This window comes from Anabas testudineus, chromosome 24 (assembly GCF_900324465.2).
Source record: "Anabas testudineus chromosome 24, fAnaTes1.2, whole genome shotgun sequence".
NCBI lineage: Eukaryota > Metazoa > Chordata > Actinopteri > Anabantiformes > Anabantidae > Anabas > Anabas testudineus.
This window is the reverse complement of record NC_046632.1, coordinates 18,117,454-18,136,767: the sequence shown is the minus strand read 5'-3', so window position 1 is coordinate 18,136,767 and position 19,314 is coordinate 18,117,454. Positions and strand designations below refer to the sequence as shown.

The 19,314-nt window shown below is 41.6% G+C and overlaps 1 protein-coding gene across 4 annotated transcripts; it reads right to left on the bottom strand.

Annotated features, from left to right (window-relative positions):
* Window positions 1–440: 440 nt before the first annotated feature.
* Window positions 441–16,115, bottom strand: senp6a (SUMO specific peptidase 6a). Of its 4 annotated transcripts, none has more exons than XM_026341307.1 (24): window positions 15,996–16,097; window positions 11,764–11,857; window positions 10,775–10,838; window positions 9,961–10,067; window positions 9,541–9,696; window positions 8,484–8,504; window positions 8,006–8,073; window positions 7,500–7,594; window positions 6,655–7,012; window positions 5,235–5,476; window positions 4,965–5,111; window positions 4,787–4,820; window positions 4,380–4,565; window positions 4,104–4,297; window positions 3,240–3,442; window positions 2,946–3,062; window positions 2,727–2,849; window positions 2,547–2,639; window positions 2,136–2,464; window positions 1,951–2,039; window positions 1,749–1,837; window positions 1,555–1,623; window positions 1,185–1,335; window positions 441–848 (listed from the first exon to the last, which is right to left on the bottom strand). In XM_026341307.1, exons 1-24 carry the CDS (start codon window positions 16,024–16,026, stop codon window positions 618–620), a joined length of 3,291 nt encoding a protein of 1,096 aa, XP_026197092.1. In that variant the 5' UTR covers window positions 16,027–16,097; the 3' UTR covers window positions 441–617. The 4 variants fall into 4 exon arrangements, with proteins under 4 accessions (XP_026197092.1, XP_026197093.1, XP_026197096.1 ...); XM_026341308.1 differs by having other exon boundaries at window positions 8,484–8,501; XM_026341311.1 differs by lacking the exon at window positions 11,764–11,857 and having other exon boundaries at window positions 15,996–16,115.
* Window positions 16,116–19,314: the final 3,199 nt, after the last annotated feature.

The following is a 19,314-nucleotide window of genomic DNA, read 5'->3' as shown; positions in this document are numbered from 1 at the left end:
AAGACACACATACAAACACACAAACACCTCAGCTGTATGAACTGCTTTGCACACAGCACAAATAAAAAGCTGAGGCAAAGGAGGTGCTCTTGCATCTAGGTTTGCTTTTAATGCTGAAAACTTTCATCCACTCCACATCGAAGAGACACAACAGGCACCGAACTACGTATGTGACTCACAAGCTGGAGGTCAGCTCGTCCAGGCAGGTGGATTGTTAACTTACAAATTACAGCAACTTTCTCTACATTTTATTATTATCAATATTATCTTCTTCTTCTTCTACACAACTCAAAAGCATAAAAAATAACGACGCAAGAGCGTGAGAGAATCTGCTGCACAGATCCTCCTGGAGAGAAGAACATCTATGAAAACATAACTTAACGAGCAACTTCATGAATGAGTCAAAACAGTAAATTACAAAGGCAGCGGGAAAACTCCAGCATATTTACAGTTCGTGTTTATTCAGTATAAATTTAAAGGTGTGTTTGATGTCTGTGGTTAATGGAGGGAGAGTCGAGGACCGTTTCAGACACGTTGAAGTGAAACCAGCAGCGTACAATCAGTGCCTTCCTCGCCCCACGAGTAAGAAGAGGAGGAGGAGGAGGAGGGGGGTCGTCTCAGGGGCCGATGGCGAGGTTTGGCGACACTAACCCAGAAGTCTCTTCGATTTCAGGTTCCTCAGGAGAGCCGGGGGGAGCAGTGGCCTGGTCCGACTCTTTCTTTTCCAGTTCTTGTTGAGCTTGAATCTTCAGGATCAGCTCTTTGATCTCCTCGCGCTTCGTCTTCATCCTCTGCTGAGGAAACCAGTCCGACAGGTTCACGGGCAGATGAAAACTCTGAATGGGATTCTGTAGGACACGACAGAAGGAAAAGAAATGACTATTAGTGAAGTCAATTTATATTTTAAGATTATTTAAGATAACTTAGCTTCAATCCATCCATCATCAAGTGTTGCTGTTTGTTTTCTGTCCTGTACATGATCCCCTCTTTTTGCAGTGAGGTCAGACCAGACTTTTCTGACTCTATAACTTATTCTTTACAGTTGAGAACCGTATTACTATTAAAAACCTCGGTGTAAAACTGAAACTCCAGTTTAAATCCAGGAGATCCTCACAATGTTCTTGGTTTCATATAAGCAGATGGTGCTTGGTTACTGAAGCACAGGATGAAAACAGGAAATTCACCTCGAAGAAGCTCTCCACATACTGCAGGATGTAAACTCCACAGTCACTGAAGTTATCCTGCTGAGGCACACGTGGGCTGGAGCCCTTCATCACGTCCTTCCCGAAACTCCTCTGAGTCCCCTTCCGCACCTCCCACTCCACCTCCAGGTACCTAAAACAAACACACCCACAGTCTCAGTCAACAGCACCAAAACAGATCAGCTCACTATTTACTGTCTATTCCATAACATTTTTTTTTACATGAACATGACAAAGCAAATTTCTTCCAGTCACAATAGTACACCAAGCGATAAAAATAAACTCTCAGACTCGTCTCCAATATTTCTCCATATTTGCAGTTGTGTGTCTGCTCGTCTGTGCAGGAACTCACTCTCTGAGAGTTTTCACTACAGTCGACCTGGCCGGACCGCGCAGCGAGTCCATGATGAGAATACAAGGCCTGGAGAAACAAAGAAAAGTCATCATGGCTTTTCCATGGTGAGGTGAGCGAACCAAAACTAATCAACATCAGCAGAGCAGCGGCGCCTCCTTCAGGCGAAGGGACACAAGTGCATCGCCACTCACTGTTTGCAGAGGTTATGTTTGGAGGCCAAACAGGAGGCGTCCGAGCTGAGCGTGTCTTCACCCAGAGTCCCGTCCTCACTGCACTCGTCCTGAACATAGACGAGGAAACAGTCACCAACTCTATTTCATCGTTTCCTTTTAAAAGTGAAACGTTAACACTTGTGCTCACAAGCAGAGGGACGAGGGAGGCTGAACAAAGTACCTGACAGGAGCTTTGGTCGTCAGAGAAGGTGTAGGTGTCATCATCTCCTTTACCTGAACTGTAACAAACACTGATTCTGTGCAACTCACCTGAGAGGAGAAACACACACACAAACAAAAAACACCATTAAGCACAGAAACAAATCGTTTCACTTGATGCTGCTCAAAACCAAACGTCAGTCTCACTCGTATACTGTTGCTCGGTGTCAGTCTGCCCGTTGCTGGACACCGTGTTGGAGGACTCCTGCCCCCTGTCTGGGAAGGCAGAGTTCTCCTTGGCGAAGTCGCCATCGGGCTCAGATGCCTCGGGGACACCAGGGGACAGCTGCTCCGATGAGCTGTCCAGCCCGTCTCTGTCTGGGGACAGAGGCCGGCAGTGGTCCGGGATGTTCTCCTCCGGCTGAGCATCTGAAGCTGAGGTGGAGGCTGGAAACTGGGCATGGCACAGCGGGTTCTGCTCAAACACAGGACCCTCGAGGCCCGGGAAGCAGATGACTGCCAGGTACCAGTGAGCTCTGAAACAAAGCAGGAGTTAAAAAAGTTATGAAACACATTTAAAATCCAAAAGTCGTGCGATTTGTTAAACTGAAGACTCACGACTCGTTGATGGGAACAAAAATGAAGTCCTTCTGGAACAGATCCACATGCCGAGTCCACGTCTTAACCCTGTTGTGCTTCCGTTTCTGGATTCTGGAGAAACCACAAAGTGAAAACCTCTGAACACAATTTGATAGAAAGAAATCCACAGATATCCTGTTGGTTCTTTTGGTAACTCACGGCAGGTTTGTTGCGTCTGGAACGTTCCTCCGTTCTCTCTGGTTGAGTCTCTTGTAGAAAAAGGAGCTGAACACGTGGATTCTTTGCGCATCGTCTTTTCTCAATTTCTCTAAAACTAAATATCTGTCATGGAAACAGAACGCCTCATTTTCAGTTTCATTGAACACAGATTTTTTATTTATTGTGTGGAAGGTTGGTCGTGACGTGTGAGGAACGTACTTTAAATAAAAATCTATGATAACGTCGTTCAGGAATTCTCCGTCATTAAGGCAGTGCAGGTCTTCGTTAGTGACTGATATGCCACCTTTGGCTGGAGGAGGAGGATACACCATTAATCTGAAAGACAAACAAAAGCACATGGGACACTGGGACGTCAGCAGCATTTCCACTTGGTGACTCTGGGTTTTTAGCTGTTGCTGAGGAGGTGGAAGGTGCAAAGCTGCAGTGACGCCCAGAGTAAAAATAGACACAGTCTCTACTGTACATGATGACAGGTCGACGACAGTCACTCACTTGACAATTGGTCCAGAGAAGGTCGGCTGGAGGTCGGTCATGTCCTCGTCTTCCTCTTGATAGCAGGTGCCGGTCTGCTGGCGGGTGGCCATCCGTGTACGTACGGGCATCGTGACGGGTGTCACCGGCGAGGCCTGCATGACCTGAGTAACCTTGGTAACTGGGGAGGCCTGGGTCATTTTGGGAGGAGTCATTGGCTTCACCTGGAGAACGCGAGTTAAAAAACGTAAAATAACGAGATTATGGTTTTAAAAATAAACAGAAGAAAACAACTAATGTTTGTTGTTTAAGAGTAAAAGGTAAATAACAACGAGGCTGAATCACCACGTCTGTTACCCTACAACTTCTCAGGTTTCAGTTACTACTCCAACCTAAAGGATCAAACTGATCATCTGAAAGTTACAAGAAGTCATAATATGGAGTAATTGTAATATCTGAAAATGTCTTGGTCTGATAAAGACTGTGGCAGAGCATGAAGTGAGTCGAGTTAGCTTCCAGGTTTAAATCAGGTCTTCATTCTTATTAATACATCAGCATTTATTTGACCCTTTGATGAGTAAAAATTACAATATCTCCCCTAAAGTAAAGTAAAAGTAACAGAGGTAATGTACTTAGTTACATTAACCAAATCTTTGTCAACATTAAGTGTGATAATTAAATAATTAGGTCGGAATGAGCCAGTGTCTGTAGTTCAAACAGGTTTTGTAGAGTTGGTTTCACATAAACATATTTAAAGATGTAATTTGGGATTCTTCTAAACTTTTTTCACTATGTAGAATCTTAAAGAAGAAGAAATCATGATGTAACGTAAATTATAATTAACTGCAGGCCGTCTTATCACAGCACTGAGCGAGGTCCTCTCACCTTCTCCTCCTTCTGCTTCGACGCCTTGTTGTAGTTGACCAGTCGGATGTTGGCCTCTTCGAAGGACAGCTTGGTGGGGAAGTTGATGAGATTGTTGGTCTTGCCGATCTCGCCCAGGATGTCCTCCAGGATCATCTGCTCCTTCATCGCTAGGCCGTTCTCGAAGATCAAAACAATGTATTTCTCGTCTGACTCTGACAGAGCGGAGAAAAGGAAACTCCAGTGAAGTCAGGTTAACAAACAGAGGACATTTTAAATGTAGATATCCGTACTTACGATCCCCGGTGCAGTCGTACCACTGGCCTCCCTTCTCCTTGGACATGTTGAGCTGTGTGCGCAGGCGGCTGCACTCCTCAGGTGTCGTTTGGAAGAACAAAACGGGAAGCTTTCGCACGCTGCACCACTCGCAGCTGATTAGCTCCGACGCCCGTAGACAAACCTCTATCCTGTCGCGCTCCGTGCCTGACAGCAAAATAATAATACTAAGGATGTTAGTGGCTCCTTCACTCTCCAAACTGATAATTATCAAAATTTAAGGTTTGTTTTGTACCTTTTTACAAAGTACCTGATATAAAAAGACATTGATTGATTAATTATCAGATTATTTAAACTCAATATAAATTGAGTGTTTTTTAATGTTTGGCGGTTTTGAATTTACTGAACTCATCAGTGCTGGTTCATACCTTCAGTTTCCAGCTGGATTTGGTCGATGGAAAACTGAAAAAGACAAAGAACAAAACAAGCTAATTATCATTTCAGTTGTTGTTTGGTTTTAAAATGACCTGGTTCCATTTCTATATTTCGACTGAGTCATCACTAGTGGAACAGCATATTTTAAAATAAGAGAAATCAAGCACTCACAATGACAGGTTTCGTCACCATCCTGCGTAGAGTTCCTACTCTTACACTCCGACACTCCAGTATGATGCTGTCACACTTACTGGGCGACGTGATTTTGGGCTTTTTTGTCTTAGGAGAAAACTGCTCAGCAGGGGGTTGATTTCCAAACTGAGAAATCAAGAAAAAGACAAATATGAGACTTGAGGCACAGTGTGAGCTGCTTTGTGGTTCTTTCTTCAAACCACTCAAACGATCCTTTCTATATCTGCTAAGCTCACTATCACATCCCACCTGATCTTTCATGCGTGCTCTCCGTGGTATTGTGATCTTCATGTTGACGTCTTCAAAGAAGTCCGTGTTGATCTCCTCCTGCTCTCCGGCACTCTTCACCGCCGCCTCCACTCTGCCTCCAGAGGGCGCCGGAGAGGAGTGAGCCGAGTCCGCAGGTCGCGGGGAAACGCTGTCCAACCTGTTGACGTTTCCTGTGCTGCTGTTGTCGACCTCCTCCTCCTCGTCATCACTGGACAGGACGACTGGGAAAAGGAATGTGAGAAAACTTCATTTCATATTTCAGTCCTGAGGTTTCTGAGGCAGTGTTTCCAGAGGCATTTTCTAGGATTGTTACTTCGGGGTACTTAGGGAATTTCTTTTGCACTTCTCACTTCTTACTGCACCTGTCATCACTTACCTCAATTCACATTAGAGGCACAACAACTCACACCAGAGCGGGGAACGCGTCACTAAACAAATATGAACCATAAAAACAAAATGATCGACCCAGACACAGCGTTAGAGGCACCAACACTTTCTGCCCTAGTTTATCTTATTTAGTATTTTTCTCTTTTTATTACCAGTGGCTTTTACAGCCCACATTTCTGAAGTGTTCTTCAGGTACCTTTGAATGTGTGGTTTATTTGACACAGCTGGAATCTGTCCTACCTGCAGGCTTTGTTTACTTTTCCTACAGCAGTGACGTCGGTTGACGAAGGAAAAGTGGGACAAACTCACATTTCACATTCCCCACCACACAAATCCCAATCATGTACGTTAACATGTGTAGGAATGTGGGAGTGGGAGAAGTGGAACAGAACACTGGTCTGATATCAGGTTTTACTGAACCTGGGCTTTTACTTACATTAGTGGAATAATTACACCTCATTCCCGTTATTAATCCCTGATTTAATCACATGTAAATGGCAGAGAAAGAATAAAGCTCGAGTGAGAATTTTAATTCTGCATTTCAGATTTTCCATCATGATCGACAACAAATATTAAAATTACCTTTTGAGGCTCTTACTGAAACCCTGCAGTCTGGCTCTTGATGCCTGACTGAAGCTGTCAGAGTGAGAGCTGAAAACAGACCAGAACATCCTAAACCAGTTGCTGCTGCCAGTTTTGTCAACCAATGGAGACAAACTGGGATCCACTCCAGATCTGCACAGACACTGCTGAGTTTTAAGTCACTGCATAGGGTCTAATCTGTAAAGCTCATTACTGCATTCAGCCCTGTTGTGTTCATGCAGAAATCGATGTGTGTCACATGCGACTGTGAAGGTAAATTAACTTTTAACTATTTTTCTGTTTTCACAACCTGCTCCAGTTTGCTGCAGCATTTTCAGCTTGGTTGTTGCTGAAGGACGAAGCCGTCAATCAGCATCAATATACAACGAAGAGTTTACACAGCTGTTAGAACAAACTCCAGTTTACTTACTAGGGTCGTTGAGCTCTTGCTTCTGGGCTGCCGTCGTCCTCTTTCCTTTGGGGGGGTTCCTGACTCCGCAGCAGTTCGACGTCCCAGGTAAAAGAGGCGACCTGCCGTTGTTCAGGGGCAGCAGGGTTCCTCTGGTGCTCGTGATGCGTATTGGCAGAGTCTCCCTTATGTTCGAGCCTGGTTTGTAAAAGTTCTGCTGCAGGCAGTTTGGTCCGGGGGAGGGCTGGGTTCTGATGGGGGGTCGGGGGGTCGGGGATGACAGTGTGGCCTGCTGACAGGGCAGCAGCATCTGACTGTTCCCACAGTTCTGACACTTATTACTGTCCTTGCTCGGTTTGTTGCACTTCATGCACACTGACTGATGGACGGTCGGTCGAGGAGGAAAGAGAAGAAGAATAACAATGTGGTTTTATGGAGCATCACAAACATCAGCAGAACAAGATTATCAACTCATTTAAAGCTGTGTTTGAGCCCAATATTCACCCTTATGTGCATCTTTAGTCCTAGAAAATAAACAGCTGTAACTGAAAATGTGAATGATCTAATGCTACATACTACTAACCCTTATTTTCTGTATAGCATCTGTAAGGTCTTTATTTTTCTGAGCATACACAGTCACATTGTTGCCAGGAATTTAGGATTTCTGAGTAAATGATGCAACTCAAGAGGTTGCATCATGTCCTGTAAACGATATGATTTGTTTAAATTTCTCTCAAGATGCTGCAGGTTTGAACTGATAAACAATTCCTTCTGGAGAAAGTTGGATTTTACGCCGCCTCCAGTTTAGATAGAGAACGACACTGAGGCCCGGTGCGACAGTCTTTCTGTTTTAGAGTTTCTCTTACCTCTGCTGCTTTGCCATGTGAAGGAAAACTACAGCAGTCCTCCAGCGTTTTCCTCTTCTGCTGGACACGGCGTTTGATGTTAAGGGTTCCATCTTCTGAAAGAACAAACACAAGCGTTTTCTTGTCTCTATAAGTTTTTACTGTTTGACATTGAGTGCACGTGACCTTTTATTGTTTACTGCATATGTCTCAAATTTTTATTGTTTTACATTAATTTCTCATCACTTTGTCAGAAGAGGACTTTAATATACATGAACCTGTGTGTTTACATCACCGTTCAGACACACACCATTCTCATAGATGCTAAACACACAAATCAAACCACCAGCAGACACACACCTCGTCCACGCAGTCAACACGAAACACATCCACTACATGACTCAGTCCTTTCCTTCTTGTAACAGGAACATGTTGTGCTCATCTCATCGAAATTCAGCACCAGATATCTGCCTGCAAGTCATCACCATCCTGAGAGTGTGGTGTGTTTGTTTAGCAGTGGTCTGTACCTGGGATCTCGGGACAGGTGAGGACGATGCTGTCGACCTCTACAGCTTGTGTGGTGGAGAAGTCGTTCCTGCAGCAGGAGAGATGGATGATTTGGTCACTGGAGAGAACATGTATTGTACACACATCTAACAGGGAGAAGAACCAGGTTTGTGCCACATAGCTGAACCTGAAGACTTTGGTTTAGGCAGAGGCAAAAAAATCTCAGAGAGAAATCACATGAAATGAAGTGAAACCACCACAGCAGCATTCAGTTATAAAGTATCAGCCCTGGTTTTACCATGAGTCATGCATAAGCTGAATTTGACACAAAAACAACAGAAGAAGAAAAAGCCCAAATGCTAATGTTTTGAAGTAGCACAGTCTGTCATCACTGAGCGAAACCTGAAATAAATGAGAATGCACAATGTTCTGAGGACATGAAACGAGCATGAAATAAGATCCAGTCTGTTAGCTGCAGCAGCCGGATCAAAGTCTTACCTTTCCTTTAAGTCGAGGCTGCTTGAAGATAAAAATCAAAGAGAAAGTGTCTCAGTAACACAATCACCTCATGCTCCAAATCATTTTTTACAGCCTGCAGTTCGGCTAAACGGAATCGTTTTAGTTCCAAACCTCAACCCCAGACTCACAGCTACAGAGGACGAATGTAAGAAACCACATTTAGGAATATGTTGTGCAAATAAAAATTCAAATTTGGTCCTATCGTGTTTGAAAAGTTAAAGAAAACGTTTGTAGTAATGTAAAAGTCATTTTGACTTTTCAAACTGCATCATCTCAACACAGAGATAAGAAAAATTCAAAAAACTGGATTCATTAATGATTCTTTGCTTCATAGCTTTGTTTAATCTATATATTTCTGTACAGTCCTCTGTGTTTTTCACGGGTGACTATTACTGTCACACAAACACAGAGAAAATAATGAGGGTCGAAGAGAGAACAGTTCAAAGTTGCCCCCAGTCCAGCTTTAAATGTGCAGATCCACCAAACCGGACTGGTACAGTCTCTGATCTGTATCGACTCCTGCTCCAAACTTGATGCCTACTTGTTTTTGCTTCCTACAAACGCCACAAAGCCTCTAAGAAGACAGTAAAGGCTGAAGTTAGGTTTAAACTTGTTGTTTTGCAACTCAAATGTAATATTTATCTATTAAGACTAGTTTCATTCTAGAAAAAACTATTTCCTAAAAACCAGAATGTGAAATGGCCTCAAATTCACTAAATGAGTTTAGTTGTGACAGATGATGATGATGATGATGATGATATTATAATAAAAGCATTTTCTCTCATGTATTTACTGCTGGTTTTTAATAAAGTAACGCCATTTCTCATCTGATACCTGATTCATCAGTGGAATACTTAATAATCAATAGCTGCAGTCCTACATGGTACATTTTAGTTTCACTGGGATTTATAAAGGTGCAGAGCATCATTGTCTCCATTCGTCTATTCTGATAGTAAAGAACGGCTCTCTGTACATACATGGGAAGTTAAACCTGTGAGATCATCATCAGTAACAGAACCGAGCAGCTCCGTCTTACCTTTGGACTGGTTTCCTTATTGCAGTCGGGACTTGTGCGTGCTGAAAGTGTCGACCTTGTAAAACGATTCCTTGTGTTGGTGCGGGACTAAGGATGAAAAAGTTGGTTCTGCTGGGCACGGGGGAGGACGTTGCTACTGTGAGAGGGAGCTCAGTGCTGGGGGGGAGAAAGAGAAGTCATAACGTCATCATCCATTTAATATGTAGGTTAACTGCTGGTTTTACTAGAGCTCAAAGTAAAGTACCTCAAAATATGTTTTAGGAAAGTGTCATTGAAATAAAGTTACTTTATTCCATAAAATGTCAACCAAGTGCAGGTTGAAAAGAAGTACAAGCAAAGCAAATCACGAGCAGATGTGTTATTATTCTACAATAAAATAAGAGTAACAGTAAGAGATTATATGAATAGTTTGTACTGTACCTGAGCCGTTTGGGTGCCAGCTTGTTCAGATGCCTCATGTGATTATTTGACCTGTTTTCATACGTTCTCAAGGGATCAGAGGAGGAGAAGTGCCGGAGAGCAGGAGACTGGAGACAATTATTAAAATGACACAATAATAAAAAGGGTTGTTGCTTAGAGGAAACAAAACTCATGGACTGTAATCGTACTACTGACCTGAGATGTTTTATTTATGCCTAAAGGGAAGCGAGTGTCCATCAGTGTGAGTCAGCTGTGCAGCTACATAATAATGTTTGTTGAAGCTAAAGCTGGAGATTTACTTAGAACAACACACATCAGTTCTCAAACCCTGATCTTTGATTGAGCAGCAGACACAGCTACACCGGGGAGAAACGAGGAGACTCGTACTTGTTGATATTTCACTGTTCAAGTGTTCGACTGTGTCATGTTTTCTATTGTGCAAAGTCTGAAACATATGAACCAACTGCTTCGACTCACTCAGGATGCTGCAGTTGTTTTCAGACATAAATCCATCATTATATAGCATGAATGTTATTCAGTAAAGAATAATCACAAGCCAACACCCCACACCCACTCACACCTCCCTCAGAACAACAACACAAACAACAGCAGCCTTTGGAAATGACTCCCACAGCGCCCCGGCAGTATTAGCTCACGGACTTAGGGGTCCTCTGGGTGCCATTGCTCTGCAGCATCAGGCGCCAGCCAGACTCTGACATCTCCAGGCACTGTTGGAGAGCCCAGTGCCCCACTGCTAAGGGTGGGGGAGTGGGGGTGACAGTCAGGGAACAACAGGAGGAGAAAAGTGGTTTACCTTTTTCTCCTCAGGAGAGGTCGGCTGCTGCTCGTCCATCTCGTCGGCGCTCACCACACTCGCACTGACAAGAGAAGGGTTAAAATGAAAATTACATGTGGACATCTTCACTCAGTGTTTTATTTTTAAATAGTTTGAGATGTTTGTGTGAATATCATTGGATATAAAATGATGCATCTGCACAACGATGGGGACAGCGTGAGTCCTAGGGTCTGACCGATATACTGTAGTTTAGTAATTCTTTTCTTTTTTCACCTTAAACGGGGAACATCAGTACATATTTAATGTCACGGGCAGACACCAAAGTGCGTCCACAGCCCACATCACTGTGAGCAACTGAAATATGTCAACATAATAAAAAATGTTAACATAACACAAAAAAAAAAATCACAAAAGGAAACGCAGCGAAACCTGCTCTAGTATAAAAATGTGAAAATGTTTTTCATACACAAACATCACAGCCTCGTTATTATGAGCCTGTGAGGTGCCAAGAGACCAGGAACAGACAAGGATTAAGTGAAATAACAGCAATTGGAGAAAAGCTGAGACATCAGACATCATGATGTCATCAGTTAAACATCAGTCTGGTGATGCATCATTGGCATTTTCTAATGTTTTCATGAATAAACACTTTAATTGCAATTTACAAGATGTTTAACCAATTGCTGTACTAAGACTTAATGTGGAAAGTATCCAACCTTTTCACTGCAAGTGCAGTTTCAGATTCACTATCAGAAACCCTGTATATCGGTCCAACCCCAGTAACCTCCAGTCTAGAACAGAAAGGAGAATTTACATGCAGACAGTGTTTTATGTGCCCGCTGGACTAAAAGGGTGGTGAGTATATGATCAGAGCAGGGAATAATAGCCTGCTCATCAGCAGTGGTGTCAATGGGGGTTTTCTGCATGTGGAGGGAGAAATGTGTGCTGGAAAAGTGATGCAGTGCAGCGCTGGTGGTGCTGAGAACGAGGGCCGGAGAAGTGCTTACTCATGTCTCCTTTCCTCTTCACTGTCATCAGAAAGAGAAAAGCTCCAGCTGTGCTTGTACCCTCCATCTCGCCTGGTCTCTGATCTATCCAGGGCTTAAATTAAAGAATAAACCAGACTCACATCAGTGCAGGGAGACAAGAGCAAGACACAGGCATCAGCTGACATGACCTTTTCTATAAAGCCACATTTCAGGGCAGCATTGAAAAAATGATATAGATATCAACAGGGATCTTGGAGTCAATCATTTAAAAATCTAAACAATCATTGTAAACATCAAATACAATCATGTCACTGCAGCAAAGTCTGATCTTTCTTTATGCAGACTTCACAACTCCACTGATTCTTTCAGTGATGATGCACGGTGACTGGATTTAAAAGTACAGTGTTTAAAAAACATCAAAAATACGACTGTGACATGAGAATAAGTGAACAAACAAGGTACATGTGTAAAATTCAGTACTGGAACTGAGAAACTGCTCTTCAATCCTCTGTAGCACTACTTCTGAAAACAGAGCTGGAACAATTAGTCGATTAATCAGTTAGTCAGTCGAGCAGAAAACTATTTTTATATTTGAATCATTTTTTAAGCAAAAACAACAAAACATTTGTTGGTTCAAGCTTCTTAAACATGAGGATTCACAGCAGCACTAAAAGTATTTTACCATCCTTACAGATTTAAGTTATTTCTAACTTATTTGCAAATGTGCCGAATTGGCATCTGGTTCTTTCACTTTTAATATTTCCTTTCTGCAGCACTAAAGCATGTTAAAGCCTGCTTCAGAGTTTGGCAATAAAACTTCTATTAACTCAACAATTTTTCAAATGCTTCTGTGCGAGTGATGGTCAAGTGGAACCAAAAGCTTCATCTTGCTAAAGGAATAATCATCATCTTCCTCCTTGACTGTAGCTCCACGTGATGGGAAATCAACCCTTCATCGTATCAACAAACCCACACTACAGTGCGAGTGTGAGGGTCATGAAGACAACAAGAAAACCGAGCTCTGCAACTGAAAAGTTCAAAATAAAAAATAAAAGATCCAGTTGTTTTAGTGACAGTGTATAAATACACTGTGTATAAACTGTATACTAACAGTATACTACTGTATAAAAAATACTAACCAGGACCTTTTTTAGATCGACTAAAAGCACAACACGTTAAGCTTTACACAGAGCAACTCCAACTGAAAACTATTCATATTTCAGTTTTATGTTTGCTGCCGTTTAACATTTTATTGAGCAAATGATTAATACAGAGAAAATAATCTGCGTTTGCTCATTTGTTAAAATGATCATTTCAGCTCCTCCACAAGCTGAAGTCAACAGAAGTTAGTGAAGCACAAATATTCAGCTGGATGTCAGTTTTTCCCCCCACAACAATGTGGCTTCTCATTTCCTCCCAAAAAACAACTGACGCTGACAAGACAACAAAACAAAACGGGATTCAAATGTGGTTTCTCTGCATTGAAACATGACCTGAGTAGTTAATAATTACTGCTGTATTCTGGTTCATTTATTACATAAACAGTCCTGAAACTCAAACTCAGTTAAAATGATTTATCTCTGTGAACTACGTCTCTTTTGTTTTTGTTAAACATGGAGTTGAACTAAGTTGACTTTAATTTTAATTTCAGTTTGAAACATGAATTAATTCCAGTGTTTGAATTCACTCTTCAGTCTGAACAGTTTAGATAAAACACTTCAAGTAGGAGATTTAGAAGCTTTTTGATGTGATGATAGCAGCTTTAAAGTAAAAGTAAGGTTAAGGTGAAAGAAAAAACTGATAAACTTCAGTATCACACATTTGTAGTTAATTATTTTACACAAATCCAGATCCAACTGTTCAGATCCCATAAAAAGGGAAAAGACAGTGATGTTTTACTTTTACCTTCACTATGACAGTTTTCTTCTAATTAAACTGTAATCTCGCACTTTGCCTGAAGTACCACAATATATCCTGATATAAATCAACATATATTGAATCATAACTCGCCATTATCCAGCCCTGTTTTATCTATTTTGTTGCCATGTTTGAGTTGAGAAATACACATTTCAACATTATCTTTAACTTGTAGACTTTCCTTAATATCCAAACAAGTAGACTCATGATCTCATCTGTTCATTATATCACACTTGCAATATATTGGTCCACAATTATCGCAGTACGACGGTGCTGTTCTGGAATAACTCCAGACTTTCTCTTCATTCTGTTCTTCAGTTGTTTTCTGTGGCTGGTTTACTCATCCGTCTTCTACACATTCACAGCAGGAGCTGAATTATCCATTTCAGTTTTAATGTGAAGGGAGCAAATTTACAGAAATGGACTGGAACACCTGGCATGGATGCACGTTGGTTTTACACAAAAGTGGTGTTTTCAGATTTAGCTGGAGCCCAGTGATCTCACCTATCCAACCTAATCCTCATGTTAATGCATGTTCTCTATTTTAAACCTCAATCTTCACTCGCTGCCATCACGTCATAGATAATGTGGCTAAAATACGAGCCTTAGAAGCTGTATTCTTTTCTTTCTGCCAAAAAACAAATTCGGAGCTTCTAAGCCTAAAACCATTTCTTCTTCTTCTTCGCAGCCTCATGCATTATGCTTCTGCTTCCCTCTGTGCAGCTGCACTAATGGATTAGACACTCGATAAGAGACTAGTAGCAGAACATTTAGAACAAACTGCTGAGTGTTTTCAGTAAATTATCCCTTTTAGGATCTTTTTATATGACAAGAAAAATCATCTTTAGAAATTGTTGTTCTGCCTCTGTTGGTTGACTCGTCTAGTTCTAACCTGTTCTTACACTCTCCAGTTAATAGACACAGCCAGTCTTCAAGTCTGCAGGATTCATATTTTTCTATTTTCCAGCTTCATGAATCAAAGCAAACACTGTGATGATGTTAGTGAAGGACTGAGCTTAAGTGAACTCATTTATTCTGTCTGCAGAAAATATGACAGTGGATTTTGTTGCAGGACAAATCCATGATTGGATATTTCTACACCAACGCGATTAATACAAGGACTGAAGTCAGAGAGGCTGCAGAGCTTCGACTCACAAGGTTTTTTAAATCGATACAGCAACTCACTCATAACTGCACTGTATTTTTAGATGTGCCCTAAATTTTCATTAACATCCAGTTAATCTATGTCGCCACGCTAACATCACAACATTCAAGCTGGTTACCTGGCCTAAGGCTTAGTCCGAGTTCGAGTCCAGCCGTGAACCCAGTCCTGCAAAAGTCAAACCATGTGAAACAGGTGGAGGAGAAGCTAAAACCAACCACAGCGTCAGAAGAGGTTCGAAACCTCAGTATAAGAAACAAATTGAACATATGAGAGTTTAGCTCTTTTAATTGACCCTGTCTAAATCTCATGAGATCTGATTTGTGGGTTTTGGTTTTTACTAGAGACCCTTCAGACAGGATGGTCTTTACAGTCCTGCTTCCTCGTAGTGGTGCCACAGCCGCTGAGCAAGGCACTAATGACACCTGAGCTCAAACAGACCTCCTACCTGTGAGGAGACAGGTGTTTCTGTTCTGTCCATTTATGTTTTTAAGCTATAGTTCAAATTTAACAGGTGAACTACTAAACAGATGGAGACCACCGTGAGTAACGACACATCAACTGCATCAAATCACTACTGTTTACAGTTTTTACTATTAGCTAATATTAGCTAGCTGATACCTGGAGCTACTAGGTTAGCATGCTAGTTTGGAGACAACAGCAGCTGCTCTGGATTTTAAACAAACACTAAATGATTTTAGTTTTATTGTTGAAGCTGTTCGTGTGTCCGTCCGTGCTGTGTGCTTGTTGTGTGGTGGCCGAGAGCCGTGCAGAGACAGGAAGGCCTCTCTCCGCTGTCGCTACACCAGCTCCCTCATTGCAGACCCAGCTAGCGGTGCTAGCTCAGGCTTGCAGCCTTAGCAGGATTCTGCTAAAAACCCACCGGGACGGATCGGTCCCGTCACGGTTTCGTGTCAGCCACTCAAGGCCCAAATATGTGGCGCTGTCACCGGCCTGGCAGCGCTGGTTATAGCCCGGGCTGGCTGAGGATGAGCGGGTAATAACAGCTAGCGTTGCGAGGCTAACGTTAGCCACCTAGCTCTGGATCCACACATTTTGGACCGATTAAGAGAGACTCGAAATCCGCCTCTGCAGGCGGGGATCGGAGCGCTGTGTGCGGGTAAAATGGCTGCTGGCCTACCGGAGCAGCCGGCGGAGTGTCACGGCTTACCTTCAAAGAAAAGGCGTCTGTTGTGGGCCATGTTTATTCCATGATCCTGCTCAGATGAGAGCGCTGCTCCTCGGGACAGCGGATCGGCTGTTTGGAGCTGGGGGCTGCTGCGCATATCAGCGGCGCTGCCGGAAGTCTGACTTCAGAGTAAAAGCTCTCCGTAGCATATAAACACCAAATTCTCATCATGTTTGTACAGAACACAACACTCCGAGGTTCTTAGTTCTAAATTATTTTACTATTTACTTTTATCCACCAGTTACTCCATGCACTTGTCTCCACAAACAGCGAAAAATATCCAACTTGCAGAGTCTTGGCAGAATAACCCTGTTTTACTCAAAGCTGCCACCTCTGTGGTTGGACAGGTGCCACACAGAACATGGGGAATCGAACCACTAACCCTGGGCTTCATAGATGACTGCTCTACCAGCCGGGCTGCTGCCGCCCCAAGTTGCATGTGGACTTCTGGCAGCACACCCCAGTATAAAGTCCCCAGTATAAAGTCCCCAGTATAAAGTCCCCAGTATAAAGTCCCCAGTATAAAGTCCTCAGTATAAAGTGGAATCAAGGATCAGGAGGGAGGTGGAGCTGGGCACTTTACAGATTTTCACTGTCCTTGTTATAAAGAAGGGAAAGTGTTGGTGTTGTGGGAGTTCTTGATTCTGGGGCTTTAGCCACGAGTTGTTTCTGAGACCAGAGGGTCTCCTTCTGACTTTGGAGCTGGTTAACCAAATATGTCCAGTAACAGTTTTATGTGTTTGCCTAAACCACGTTCAGCTGCTTTATTATTATAAATACAAAAATATAAAAAATTCTAATTAAAAAAAGGTAAAGGTAAATCAAGTAAAGGTAATTGGTTGTCTACAACAAAGAAGTATTGCCCAACATTGTTCTCAGTTTTATTTTGAAGGGTATTTCCAGAAGTGTATGTTACTTAAATTTAGAGTAAAATTTCTTTTCCTATATCTGGAGTTAATTTTTATATATACATGTACTGTATGTCAACTTCTACTTTTAACAAAGAACCATGGTAATTCCAGTTCTAATGGAAATTTTTTTGTACATTCATGTTATTACCTGCAGAAAAAATAGAAAAATATGAAATAATACTGAAAGAAATGTAAGAATAATGTCCCTCTGGGATTAATAAAGTTTTTTGAATCTTGAATTTTGAAGTATATGACAAGTAAAATCAGAAATCTAAAAAGTAAACAGTACAGTACAACTATAAATGCTCATTTAAAAATGTTGTCATCATAAATATGTTGTGATATTGTTGTTATTATTATTATTATTATTATTACATATCAAGGTCACGTGATTATCCTACATGAATTTATTTTTTTAAATATTATCACAAAGAAAAATATCTAATAATAATAACAATTAATCATTTTCTTCCCTCTGAAGAGATGATGGTGAGGGCTACAGCAGATGGCGATATTTCTCACTGAAATTAAATAATGATGTCAGTATGACGTCACTGCACAATCCTCTGGTCTCCTGCAGTGATTTGAAAGATGTGGTGTTAAAAATCATTGTAACATGAGGCTTTGTTGTTAAAATGTCAAATCAAAACCAAGTAGAAGGTTGTCAGACAAGTCAGAAATGTATAAATACAGCGTCATTCATCTTCTTATTGTTATCTTTCCTATATCTTAGGAAAAGAAAAAGTCCTTGTAAGCGAGCAGCGCTCCCCATTCCCATCACTGCATCTCCAGATTTTACTGAAGCTTAAATGATGATGAGTTGATTTCAGGACTCCATCTTTCAGGGCCTCAACAAATTAAGGAACTTAGAAAAAATACATTTTAAATTTTAAAAACACCAGAAAAAAGACAAATCAATCATTTCAATGTAAATTAAACAAATATACCAAATAAGAGTCAAATGTTAGCCTGATGCTAACACATACATGAATTTACCAGAAATTAGTTCCAGCTCGGTTTATCTTGGAAATAAACCAAACAATAATTAACACTTTGTGCAACACTCTGAATAATAAAACCATTTCCAAACTCAGACTCTGGCCCGGAATAGTTTGACTTAGCAGTATGTACAGTCTATCCCTGCCCTGGTAGTCCACAGTGAAATGTGCTGAGTTGCAGAAGCAGCTTGTTAAAGTGAACTGAGTCATCGCCTCCTCCCCCCGTGATCATTATCACGCAGCAATTCTCTCGTTCATCTGAAGTTTAAAGGTTAAAAATTAATGGACAATCACAAACAAACAAGCTGCAGCCCAGTGTGCTGACAGGATGTCAATGTGACGACCAGTCCACCTCTGGTTCAGAATATTAAGCATGGTGGACGACCAGGTAGGTTAAAGACAAAGTTATGATTGTAACTTACTGCACATAAGCAGATAATCTGTGTGATGGTCACAATAAGGAAAACTTTAAGTTTCACACACCCACTCAGCATTGGCACATGTTTAGTTCAGGTTTAATAAAACTATTAGTAGTAGTAGTTTGGACACAGCGTATTTAGTTAACACTGCTGTCATGTTGTTTAATATTAATGAATTTCATTGTCTGAGTTACTTGACTGAGTTCTCTTCCTGAAGAAGAATACGGATCAGACCTGCTGAACTACTTTAGCTCTGTCCTATTCTTTGGACGTCTCATGTGTGGCTCTCTTCAAGTCGTTCCACAGCATCTCTATTGGGTTGAGGTCTGGACTCTGACTTGACTCCAAAAGGTGGATTTTGTTTTTCTGTTGTGTGTTTTGGGTCATTGTCCTGTAGCATCACAAACTTCTGCAGAGTTTCAGCTGACGTACAGACATTCTCACATTATCCTGCAGAATTTGTTGACACACTTGGGAATTCGTCTTCCCCCCAATCACTGTGAGCTGGCCAGGTCCTGATGCAGCCTGACTTAGATGAAGATCAGATCACATTTTATGACAAATTATTGCAGAAAACCATGAAATTCCCCTGTATATGCTTCCATCTGTGTTTAGCTCATTAGGTCAGTTTGTTTTGTTCATGCAGTTTGTTCTAGTCTAAAGTTATTTATTTGAACTCTTATGGACCCAGAACTTAGTTATAAAGTAATCGTTGCTTAATTTGGGGTCAATAAAACCCTTATTTGAAAATCTACCCATGGCTTTTCTTGCCTGCCAGCTCGGTCCCTCACAACCTGTAAAAAGCCATACAGTAAACTTTTCAATTAAAACTTAATCACAAACAAGTTTTATTTGTGGGCCAGCCCAAGTGTACATCATTGGGTTTCACAGTCTTTCTTTAAACCTTTTACACAGTTCCTGCAAAGGACATGAGATAAATTACGATTTGAAATAATAAAAACAAAAACAAATG

Excerpts from the sequence above, each read along its gene's own strand:
- senp6a (XM_026341307.1), bottom strand. The coding sequence starts at position 16,026 with ATGGCCCACAACAGACGCCTTTTCTTTGAAG. Across the intron at positions 10,839-11,763 it reads GAAGAGGAAAGGAGACATGA|TGCGAGTGTGGTGAGCGCCG; the intron begins GTAAGCACTTCT and ends TTCTCTTGTCAG. Across the intron at positions 1,336-1,554 it reads GTAGTGAAAACTCTCAGAGA|GTACCTGGAGGTGGAGTGGG; the intron begins GTGAGTTCCTGC and ends TGTTTGTTTTAG.